Here is a 12,930-nt window from a genome sequence, read left to right on the forward strand (position 1 = left end):
AACCAAAAATTGCCCTCTCCTTGATTCACCCGATTTACGGCCAAATCAACACCAACTGCCACCAAACTTGGTATACATGATCACAAGGCAGTAAGGGAGCTACCTCTAAGAGGGCATCGCTCAATTTGAACCCAATCAATGGGAAATCGAAGGAGAATGAAAAACACCGAAAAATAAACCCTAGACCATGATTCGTCCCGATCTACGTTCTCGTTAGGAATTGATTGAATTCCTTCGGTGAAAAGGATCTAACTCACGTCATTGATCACACCAATGCAAAAAGAACGGATCGAAATGGTCTCAAAACGACGAATAGGTGCAAGAACGAGAGGGGAGAAAACGAACTCACGGAGAACACGCAGAACACAAGTCACAAACCAAATCTTGGAGGACACGAGGTGGTAAGGGCCACCATTCCCGAGCAAAATCTTGAGTTCTTACACAAATCTCTCAATTTGTGGACCTCTCTCACAAGAACCCTAAGAGGAGGGGGAAACTAAGAAGAGAGAAAGGGAAAAATAAAAGAGGTGAGGGAGATGAGGGCTCTCTCATCCTATTTAACATGGCTATTACACAATTTCAGTTTTGCTCTTAAGTGTTTTGAGTCGAACCACTTGACCCGAGGGAGCTATGGTCCAACTATTTTCCAGTCGATCGGACGGCCCCGCTTCCTACAAAGATTTGCTTCACCTCGACGCAACCTCTGTGATTCCGCCACGTGCCGCCCCGTTTCTCCTCGGAACCTCCACCTGGGTTTTGAGGCCCAAACCCATAAATCGTCCGCGAGTAGCGTACTCCATACGCATCTCCCGCCGCTCAACGCGTGTCACCGCCGTCCTCGACCGACCGGCCGCCAAGTCTTCCTGAGCCTCGCTCGACCCGTACGTCCGCCGTCTTAACTCAATCAACACGATCACTCCCATGTACACTTACGCTTGTTGATGTCTCCAGATGTCAGCCACCACGACTAGCCACCCGGCCTCCTGGTCCCTCGGTCCAAGCCTCATGTCTATCCTTCACCGCTCCTGGTCCATCGGCACGGCACGTCCCTACTTGACCTTCACCTCACCATCGACCACTGCCTCCGAGCTCCACATATGCGTACCACAAGGCAAGAGACATGTTGCACAACTTAACTCATGCCGTGGTTAGATCACACACTCAATCTAGATCGTAAATCATGTTAACAATCACTCGTTACACATCGAACCATAAGGAACCTTGTGTTCGCAAGGCGCGCGCAGAATCACTCTTTACCTTAGCTGCTAAAAGTGCCGGCACTGTTACCGTACGTGTAGTCAGTTGTCACAGTGAATACTCGTTCCCGTCCGTATGGCGTATCTATGTTAGCAAATAAATAAAGGCTCTCCAATCTTCAGGGTCAGTCATTATTAGCATATTAGTATTATATATGATATACGAGTGTATAGTAATAATATAATCATAATCCCCCTTTATTTGATCGTACTCGGAAGCGTAGCTACGTATCCTAGCTAGGGGCCGGGTTACCGTTAGTTGCAAAGTATTTCAAGGAACGAAGGCTTATAAAATAAAATAAAATAAAATAAAATAAAATAAATAAATAATATAATATAATATAATATAATATAATATAATATAATATAATATAATATAATATAATATAATATAATATAATATTGGGTTCCAGCTAGCAATGGACGTGGGTTTCAGCTAGCTTGCAGCAGTAGCCCACCACAGCCTTGCTCCGCACACTCCCGCCCTGCACTCCAGGCTTTTGCCGTGCAAATCAACCATTGCAATTGCATGCGTGCGTGCTCTGACTCTCGCCGCGGCCCCGGGCACCGCACCGGCCCCTATCACACATGCAGTACACACCGCCGCACTGCGGGCATGCATGCACCCCTGCCTGCCTTTTAGTATAAGCACTCGATCGATCGCTAGCTCCTCCCCTCCATCCTCCGTCAACTGAACTAACCAACCCCCATTTCATCATCCCCTTCAATTCCTCCGATAGAACCATCATAATAGGCACTGCAGCTGCTACGGTGCAGCCTCGCCAACGTACCGCCGGCCCTCCTCCACCCGCGCGGCCGCCATGAGAAATTCCACCATCTTTCTCATGGCGCTCGCCCTTGCCCTCATCCCCCTTGAGCAAACGGTGGTGGCGACGCCGCCGCCGCCGCCGCCTGATCTTCCCCTCAGGAGAAGTCGCTTCCTTGCCAACGTCAACTTCCCGCCGCCGTCGTCGTTCTACGACTGCAAGAAGTCGCCATCCATCTGCCTCTCGTCCGGAAGCCCCGGCGCGACGTGCTGCCAGGGCACATGCGTCGACACCGAGCACAGCTTCCAGCACTGCGGCAACTGCGGCAAGACATGCAAGTACACGCAGGCCTGCTGCCAGGGCAAGTGCGTCAACACCTTCACCGACGTCAAGAACTGCGGCGGCTGCGGTGTCAAGTGCAGAACCAAGTGCACCAACGGCTACTGCGACTACGCAGCGTGATGCATGAAAGAGACGGGACACGCAGTTTCTGCATCATCCAACGACAGAAATAAAAATGGCAGTACGTTTAAATTCCCATTGTACGTTGTTAAAAAAAACCATTTCGATTATATATATATATTGTTGAGCTCCTGCTATATATTAATTATTATAGTATATACAAGCTGGCCGCGCGCATGTATACCAATATATACATATTATTATTACAGAAGAAGAAAAAAGGGTTGGGGCAAAATTATCCAAACTTATCTATAGTACTCCTTGTGCTCGATCGGGTCCTTATTATTGTTGTTGTTACAAGTGGTCATAATTGACGGTATATGAATAAAATCGATTATATGTGTTGTGATGTGTTTAATTGTATATGTTTCATTTCATTTTTTGGGTCCGTACGTGCTGTGTACCTTTTTTTTGCGAAAGAGTGTACCTAATTGTTAACCATGACCTTACAGAGCTGAGGTAGATATATATACACATACAGACTAGCTGTACTTTTTCTTTGATTCTTTGCCATCTTCTCTGATCTGAAAAAAAATACTCATAGTAATGTTCTCCCTCCGTCCCAGAATAATAAATGTATTTTATATGGAAAAAATTCAAGTTTTACAAAAAAAATATCAACAATAATAATTAGTCAAATTATAAACATGTTTAGGATATAAGATTTATACACAGTAGTGTATTTTTGAGATGATATTGCATGGTTCTTCAACAAATGACAACATATTGTAAAACAAATTAATGGCCAAGATCTAGTTTGTATTGTATTTCCCTGTCTGAAATATGAGATGGAGCGAGTATTATATACGGATATATATTACTCACGTACTGATCACAAACTAAATACTTCCTATAATTGACGTGATGAATATAATTACTATATATGCATATATAGCTACTCTAGCAGGTTGATGTAATTCTCAATTTTTATTTTTTATTTTTGAGGAAAAAGGTTGATCGTCATTTCGTCCTTTCTTTTTTTTGAAGAATATATGGATTAGCAATTTCGATGCATGCCATCATCGTTAGCTTAAGAGATTTGCGCGACTATTATACCAATAAATGGACCGGACTGTGTGCTGATAGACCAGCAGCTGGTGGTTTGCAATAACCGTCGTTCTACGTATCTGCATGCGACATACTCTATATTCTGATGTTGGAGTGCGGTGAATGCATGCATAGGACGACGCTTAGAAACTCGAAAGCAACTTTAGCGTATAGATCAATGCCTAAAAGGTCAACTTATTATTAGTCAACTCGTTCGCATGTGGCATACATTCTTTGCATTGGTACGTGACGTGTCCGGCCATTGCATGCAGTCAACGGATTGAAGGCGCCACATAGAATTTAATAAAGAGGAGAGAGATTCCGTCCTACAGCTGTCTACTGTAGTGTTTTATATTAATTAGACACCAAAAATACAAAAGTTGGATCGGAATGCATGTATATATATGTACCGTGTTTGCTATCCATTCCAAACATTCTAAATTGTGTAAGACGTTCTGGCTTTTTCGAAATATATATATAGCTTTTGCTACGTATCTATATGTATATTATATCTAGACAGATAGTAATAAAAGGTAGAAAAAAGCGTAATTCTCTTACAATTTGGAATGCTTGGAATGGATTTCTTTTCCGCGGCCACAGCCACGCACTTTATTTTGTTAGCAATATATAATTACTCTAGCTTAGTCAGGGTTGATAATATAACCTTACCTAGGAGTAATTTGAATGCATGCATGCATTCTCTATTATATTGGAGCAAGTTAGCTTGCGCAGTAACCTAGCTAGCTATAATGTACGTGCGTGCACAAGCAACGTACGATACAGCATGCGTGCATCGATCGGTCGGGCACCACACATATGGCTTTCTTCTGCCTTCCGGAGTAGGTATACAGCTAGGTGCTTCGATTCTCTCGGGCCGGGCCGGGCCGGGCATGCCATGCATGGCGTGTAGGTGCAGTGCATGCAGAACGTACATGCATGCTTGCGGCTGCCATGCATGCCAATGCTTCGCGCGGGCGGGCAGCAGGGGAAAAAAAAGGGAAAAAAAGGGCTGGTACTGTTCCATATCGGGTCGGGTACTGTTTATCGTGCTCCGTTACTGACAATGTACAGTGATATGACTCTATGCGCGCCGGATGAACAGTAATTCGACGTGACCCGCCTCACATTTATAGTCTTTTATAGATAGATGCAAATAAGTAGTAGCAAGTGTTACATGCATGCATACTGCGGTTACTTCCCGTAGTAGTAGTAGTGGCAAAAACAAGCAGGATGAGAAAAGCAAAGATTATATTGGTAGCAGGTGCGTGCTTATTTTATTTTTGTTTCTTGTTTATTTGTTCTCCATAGTAGCAGTAGCAGGTTTGGGTTGCCACGCCCATGCATGCATGCTTGGAAATTAAAAGGAATAATCGTACGTACGTACGGTTCATCAAATACATTGCCGCTGATATATCGATGGATCCAACGTCAAATCAAAATCAACCACGGAGTTAATATATAATATAACGCGATCGATGATCCAGCTACGTACGTCTACCTATATATAGGTACTAGTTGTAGCTGTTATTACAGTAGTACGTAGTATACATTAGCTAGTGTATAATTTACGCCAAACAAGTTGATGAAAAGAAAAATTAAAGGTGATTATATTGATCATCGATGGGCTCCGTCGTCCGATCCGCGGATCCTTTGCTTGACCTGCACGTCGATCCAATTAATCCCAAACGCCCCGACCCCAAGCAATGCAATTATGCAATCCAAAGCAAAGCAAACAATATATATATGTACGTACATGGAGCAGCTAGGACGACGCATGGGATCGATCGAGTATCTACACACACGTCTTCCTGGCCTCGCTTTACAGCCAGATCGAGATCTAGCCACCAGCAGGCCATCGATCCATGCCTTGCCCGTCGCGCGTCCCGATCGAGTTATTATATATATGGGATATGTCTAGGTCAGTTGTTTTGGCCTCACCTGTCAACTGATTTTTTTCCATGCACTTATTGTTCAATTATTCCTTTCGTGACATCGAGAGGTACGTATAGTATGCGGCCAGAGCAAGCAATGCAAACAACAAATTAAGGATCGTCGGAGACAAGCATCTAGCTAGCAACTAACCGCCTGCCCGTCCGTCCATATATCATCGATTGATCCGTGTATACAAGCCGGCCGGCCAGTAGTACTTAGCTTGTAGGAACAAGATCGATCGTCGAGAACGCAGCAGCAGGATCGAGGCCGGGCGATCCATCGATCCGACAGGCGACGACAGCTAGCTAGCGACATGGCCGAGAACCTCAAGCCCGTGGCGTTGCTGCTGCTGCTGCTGAACCTGAGCATGTACGTCATCCTGGCCATCATCGGCGGGTGGTCGCTCAACGTCGCCATCGACCGCGGCTTCATCATCGCCCCCGAGCTGCGGCTTCCCGCACATTTCCACCCCATTTTCTTCCCCATCGGCAACTTCGCAACCGGCTTCTTCGTCCTCTTCTCCCTCCTTGCCGGCGTCGTCGGGATCGCCTCCGCCATCGTGGGCTTCAACCACCTCCGGTTCTGGAACTACCACAGCCTGCAGCCCGCCGCGGCGTTGGGCCTCCTTGCGTGGGCACTCACAGTCCTAGCCATGGGGTATGTCGATCGTCTCTCCATCTCGTCTGCATGTATTATACATATACTGTATGTTATTATTTGATCATCATCATCATCATCATGCTCATGCATGTATATGATTTAATTGCAGGCTAGCTTGTCATGAAATCTCTTTCGACCGAAGAAACGCCAAGCTGGTACTACCTCTGTCCCCCCTAAAAAAAATACAATTCTAACACAGTGTCATGTTAAGCTTGACCAATTATAAAAAAAAGTATCCGTGTTTATGATACCAAATAAAAAACATCAGATTAATTATAAAATATATTTTTATAATAAATTAATTTAAAGACATAACTACGAATATTATTCAATAAAAACTTGATCAAACGTGAATCACTTTTCGTGGTACGTAACCTATAGTTGTATTCTTTTTAAGACGGAGGTAGTATGTAGTAGGATCGGATACATCCACGCACGCATCTCCATCATCTTATAATTAATACAGTACATTATATATTGATCCTAGCTGTAATTATATATGTTAATTTGTGTCATGTCAGGGCACCATGGAGACCTTCACCATCATCCTAACAGTGACGCAGTTCTTCTACGTGCTCGCGATCCACGGGGGAAGTCACGGATCCGGCGTCCCGGTGGAGCGCCACGGCAACGTGGCATTATGAATGAAAGAAAAAGATAGACATGGCACGGATCTGAGGCAAGAGAGAATCGAAGGAAATAAATAAAGTTTAAGGGAAGGAACGAATGAACCATGGTGCTTTGCTTGTTTCTTTTGCATTGGCCACTTCATATTCATTATTCGTTTGCTGGATTAATTATTGTTTGAGTGCAATCGGAGAGAAAGTATATATGTGTTGACAATTTCAATTACAATATTCACATGGATGGAATCCACGATTGGTTTAATTTAGTTGGTTCCAGTACGATTGAGGAGTGTTTTATGCCTGAGCTTGAATTATCTTGCCGGATTTTCATTTTTTTTCAGTCATTGTCAAGATAAATCACATGAAAATTGGACCGAGACAAACAAAATTAACAAGCCACACACACGCGCAGATGCCAAATTTGGTGACCCAAAACCCCCACACGAATTTGCTGTGCAAAAACCCAAATCCATACACAAAACTCCTAGGAACAAAGTGGCAAAGTTCGGTCAAACAACCCATGCCCGGAACACCAAGTGTGTCCCACCTGTGCCTCACCCCTCCTCTGTTCTCATCTCCCATCACCCATCTCCAACAACGCACACCGCTATACCCCTCCCGTCCCCTGCCACCACCGTCCTCTCAACTGCCTCACTGCACCCCTCCCATTTCTGGACACGCTTAGACGCCGCACCGCCTCACTAGTCACCTCTCCCAAACAAAGTCTGCACAATAATCCCCTTCGCTCTTCGGCGCATAGCATTGCCTGTGCTCCCATCGCTGCCTCCCTCCACCACTAGCCCATTTTGAAGGTGTGCCCCCATTCAAAAAGTTCCTACTACCTTGGCCTAGTCTGAGGCGGCCGATTGGAGGTCCATGTTCCTTGGTCAGTTTAAGGTCGGTGCCCCTAAGTCCATCTATGTCGGTGGCATCCCTCAAATCTAGTTTTATAGGAGGCAGGATACAGAGGAGCCTGTGACAGAGGAGCCACGACTCGAGGAGCTTATGGTGAAGGAGGTAAAGGATCCCATGACGAATCTCATGCACTCTGTTCAGTCCCTGCCCCCCTCCTGATTCATCATCCCTATTTAATATTATTTGTTTTGACATTAGTAATTATGATAAGATTTTTTATGGTGCCAGAATGAAAGAGAAATGCACCGTCAATGAAAATACAAGTTGTTTCGATGGTATAAATACTTTCAAGAATTTTTTTAATTTGTCTTGATGGTACCTAAGTGTCAGGTAAATGCCTTTTCTAACGGCGCAGATCATTTTGTTTGTTGGTTTCCGACGACAGAGGTAGATTTCTAGATTTGTCGACTTTATATTTTCCTATCGGCTATATATTGACAAGGAAATAGCTTCTGACAAGGGCCATCAAAAAATTATTTATTTTCCTATCGCTCTATCTATGTCGGTTATTTCCTATTGGGTTGCTGTTAAGAAAAATGGTTTTTTATTTTCTTGTCAGTAAATCACTTTCCTCAGTCATAATTGCACCATCGGGGAAATTTTGGTTTCGAGTAGTGCTAGTTCTAAGTGTCATTTTGTGTTGAGAGACACTTAAAGTAGTTTATGTTCCTATTTTCTCCTTTGGTTGTACTATGAAGAGGGATATGAACGGGTAGCTTGACCTAGTTGAGTACAGTGAGTGGATATGGTCTACAATTGTGAAAGTTAGCACTAGGTAACTCAGATGAAGCCCAAGGATACAAGGAACCTAAATCCAAACACAAAGGATTTGAATTGGAAGAGTTTGGGGGTGTTTTATATGCATCGGAGCTCTTCAACAAGAACTAGGGTTTGTCGAACTCTGCCTTTGATGGATCATCATGCAAGCAAGGTGGTGGTATTGGTATTGTTATTGTTTTGTCTCAGGGGGCAAGTTTTGAGTTTGCTCTTCCAACTAAACCAGTGATTACCAACAACCAAGCGGAGTATGAGGCTATTCTTAAGGGACTTCAACTTCTTCATGAAGTAAAGGCCGAAGCAATCGAAGTATTTGGAGATTTGCAGTTAATTATTAATCAGTTGATCGGCCTATATGAGTGCAAAGAAGATACTTTGAAAGGATACTATGACGAGTGCCAAAAGTTGCTCAAAGAATTTCTTCATGTCTCTTTTCAACATATTCCGAGAGCACAAAACCAAGAGGCTAATCATCTAGCTCAAAGTGCATTAGGATATCGAGTGTTTCGAGAAGTCTTGAGTAGTGAAGCCTCGAATGAAGATTGGAGAGTCGAAATAGCCGACTACCTCAGAAATCCATCATAGAAAGTTACCAGAAAGCTAAGATATAAATCAACTAAGTATGTTTTACTAAATGATCAGTTGTGTTATAAAATAGTCGATGGAGTATTACTTAAATGCCTAAATTGAGAAGATGCTAAGGTGTTGATGGGTGAGGTGCATGAAGGGATATGTGGAGCTCTTCAATCGGCTTAAAAGATGAAGTGGATTATTCGTAGAACTGGATATTTCCAGCCAACAATATTAGAAGACTGTTTTGAATATTAAAAAGGGTGCTAGGATTGTCAATGTTTTGGTAATATCTAGAAATCGCCTGCATCGGCTATGAATCTAATAATCAAGCTATGGCCATTTCGAGGTTGGGGAATTGATTTAACTGGTTAGATTTTTCTGCCCTCAAGCAAATGACATAAGTTCATATTAGTAGCAACAGATTACTTCACTAAATGGGTTGAGACAATTCCTTTTAAGATGGTAACCTCAAAGAACATGGTTGATTTTGTCAAGGAGCACATTGTGTATCATTTTGGGATTCCTCAAACTATAACTACCGATTAGGGGACAATGTTCACATCAGAGGAGTTCAGAGATTTTGCTGTCAGTATGGGAATTAATTTACTAAATTCTTCTCCCTACTATGCTCAGGCTAATGGCCAGGTAGAGGCGTCCAATCAGATTATGATTAAGCTGATCAAGAAAAAGATTGAAGAATAGCCAAAGAAATGACATTCAACGCTTAATGAGGCACTATGGGCATATAGGATGGCCTATCATGGATCAATTAAAACGTTGCCTTATGAACTTGTGTATGGCCATAACGCGGTTCTTCCTTGGGAAGTTTAGATTGGACTTGAGTATACATTGCAAAATGATTTGTCGGTCGAAGTCTACAAGAATCTTATGATAGATGACCTAGAGGACTTGAGTTGTCTTCGGTTGAGTGCTCTTGAAAATATCAAAGCCAATAAACTAAGGATTGCAAAATATTACAATAAAAAGGTCAAGATTAAGCAATTTTCTGAAGGAGACTTGGTCTAGAAAGTGAAATTGCCGATCGGGTCGAAGGACATTAAATTTGGAAAATGGTCACCTAACTAGGAAGGACCTTATCGGATCACACGTTGTGCACCTGGTAATGCTTATATTTTGAAAACACTAAGAGGAGAGGAAGAATTTGACCAAGCAATCAATGGGAAATATCTAAAGAAATATTACCCTAGCATTTGGATTAATACTTAATATCCGGTTTGTTTGGTCATCAGCTCTAATAGTCGATATTAGAAAGGTATCACCTATAGTGCAAAAATAAACCTAAAGGAGTAAAAGCCGGTACGATGTATGTTGCCTATAGGAGCAAAGCAAACACGGATGAAGTGATGCATATAATACGAAGTATGAAACGAAGGAAAAACACTCAAGACGAGGAAATTGTTTGCTAAATATCATCTATTACAAGCAATGGGCCGAAAAACACCTTGCTTACTATATCATCGGCCAGGGTATTAAAGGCTATAGAGTTGGCGGTGCTAAAGAAGTCCTTGACCAAGCGCTCATGATCCCTAGGGTGCGCCGCATCTAGAAAACTATGGGGAAGAAGCCGAAGATTGTGGCCAGAGTGAGCTTATGTAGCAGCCAGCGCCACAGCAGCACCATGACGAACGCCATGAAGAGCGACCTCCCTGACATGGTTCAAGATGTCATGCAAGCAAACCACCGAAATGGTGCCCCTGGCATTAACAAATCCCACCGCATGATCCATAGCTGATCGAAGGCTTTTCAACTGAGCAGTTAGATCTACAAGATTTAAGGAAAGAATGATAAGAAATCTTGAAGGGAAAGTTAAGAAGAAGATAGAGAAATTATGGTAGACGTCTCACCTATGATTCTGGCTTCAGCCCTGACCAACCTTTCCCCCACTGGGCTAGCCTCAGGGGGTGATCGACCTTGAATCATGCCAAAGCTAATTCTACATGGGAGAGGCAGCTGGCTAGATTCTGGTCGGTCCGATCGATGGAGGCCAATAGATCATCATTATTGATCTGCCTCCTTAGATAGCGGGGGAGCTAGCGGTGAATTGGTGCTGAAGATGACCCAAGGGCTAAGCAGAGTCGGCCCTCTGCTCTAGAACAATGGGAGCACCCCAAGTTGCACCCTCTTGGTGATGAAGGCATTGGCGTGATGATGCAGATCTATTGAGGGCCTCCTTAGTAGACCTCTTGCTGTTCTCCATGATCTCAAACCTATGGAAAAGCAGGAACTATACTAAAGACGCAGAAGGTTTTAGACAAAGCATGTTGTTTTTAGATCCATAGCCGTGGCCCGTATATATAGCCCAGGAAGGCGAGAAGATAGATTTCATCGAGGGTCTGAAATTCAAATCAGATAACGACAAAGGCTACGATTGGCGTCAGGACAAAGCATGTTGGACTCTACAAAATGGGAAAGATTAGAGTCCAAGTTATCTTAAATTAGGAATGTTTTCTCTTCAGCCAAGAAATTGTAATGAGTCATTCTTAAGTAGGATTTATGTGTAGGTTCCGGGTATCAATATTGGATCTCGGCTATTGTAAAGGACACACAATCAATCAAATACAAGTTACTTACTTTTTTGGCCCTGGCCACCCCTTAGGAGTAGGAGTAGAGTAGATCTTGGTGAGTTCTTCAACAAGTATGGCTGCATCGATCCGGTCGACCTCCACTGCTTGTCTGTAAGTACCGTCATGGCTTATACTTCTGTTCGTACGGCTGCATTGATCCGGTCGACCTCCACTGCGACTTTGGTATCAGCTAGTTATTGACTCCTATCTAGTTCAAGTATGGCTGCATCGATCTGGTTTACCTCCACTGCTCGAACTAGATTAAGGTCAAGTTATCGGCTCTATCTAAGGGTGGCGTTCCTTCGTATAGATTCATTAAGTTACCGATATTGCTTATTGCTTCCATTATTTATTTAATTACAGCAATATCACTTCGTCTGATTGAGATTGATCTAGATTGGCCTTATATCTTTTTAACTCATCGTTTGTTAATCTAAATTTGATCTAATATGTACTTTAAATGATGAGTTATGTTTTATCAGCTGTTTTATGTCAATCTTGATCGTGCATAGTGTGCGGTTAAGGCATGTCTGATCTTGAGTAGATCTATTGGCTAGTGAAAACTGTTTCATGGCCCGTTATCATGGCCTATGTGATTCTGCCTCACACCCCACTGTTAGCACCGTGGAGTGGGGATCATTATTTGGTAGATCTATTTCTGATAGGGCATGACCTTAACTGTGCGATATGCCTGAATTAGCTGTTTTAGCCGATATTGAGTGATTTCACGAATAATTCACGTCACGAGACCATTGAAGTAAAGATAGGTTGAAAGATATGTTAGCCCCATGATCTTATTATTGTATTACGACCTGCATGATTCTGTCTCATGTCCCACTGATATTAGTAATAAGTTAGGGTCATCAAATCTATTGTTGTTTCTACGGCCTGCATGATTCTGCCTCATGCCCCACTAGTCATAGCGATACATGGGATCTAATATGTTCATTAGATTTATCTTTATTAAATGGTTAAATGATGATGAACTATTTCATTTACACAAAAGGGATTCAGTTACTTGCAGTCATTGGCTTAGCATAAACTAATCATTGTTGACATCCTCTTGCCATTGACTAATGTTTGTCTAAATAACAAGATCTATCCTGAGCGATAATTGATTTACTTTCCATAAGCTTTAATTGATTTATCTTTTTAAGTATGCTGTAATCGACTATTTAGTTGATTTCCTTCCATTTCAGCTCTTAGAGCCACACATTTGGGACTGTCTGACAAAACCGGCATGTTCTACCTTAAATTACTGATTAACTTTCTCTCCTTGTCAATTGTAGGGTCAAATTGACTGGCACGTCTCAGGAGGAGTGCGTAGGAT

The 12,930-nt window shown here is 42.9% G+C and overlaps 2 protein-coding genes across 2 annotated transcripts; both read left to right on the forward strand.

Annotated features, from left to right (window-relative positions):
* Positions 1-1,953: 1,953 nt before the first annotated feature.
* Positions 1,954-2,673, forward strand: LOC136457362 (stigma-specific STIG1-like protein 1). The gene has a single exon (XM_066457388.1). The coding sequence runs from the start codon at positions 2,078-2,080 to the stop codon at positions 2,483-2,485; it is 408 nt and encodes a 135-aa protein (XP_066313485.1). The 5' UTR covers positions 1,954-2,077; the 3' UTR covers positions 2,486-2,673.
* A 2,947-nt stretch (positions 2,674-5,620) lies between these two features.
* Positions 5,621-6,991, forward strand: LOC136457363 (membrane protein PM19L-like). The gene is made up of 3 exons (XM_066457390.1): positions 5,621-6,121; positions 6,234-6,279; positions 6,646-6,991. Exons 1-3 carry the CDS (start codon positions 5,778-5,780, stop codon positions 6,766-6,768), a joined length of 513 nt encoding a protein of 170 aa, XP_066313487.1. The 5' UTR covers positions 5,621-5,777; the 3' UTR covers positions 6,769-6,991.
* The last annotated feature ends 5,939 nt before the right edge of the window (positions 6,992-12,930 follow it).

This window comes from Miscanthus floridulus, chromosome 6, assembly GCF_019320115.1.
Source record: "Miscanthus floridulus cultivar M001 chromosome 6, ASM1932011v1, whole genome shotgun sequence".
In the NCBI taxonomy this organism is placed as follows: domain Eukaryota; kingdom Viridiplantae; phylum Streptophyta; class Magnoliopsida; order Poales; family Poaceae; genus Miscanthus; species Miscanthus floridulus.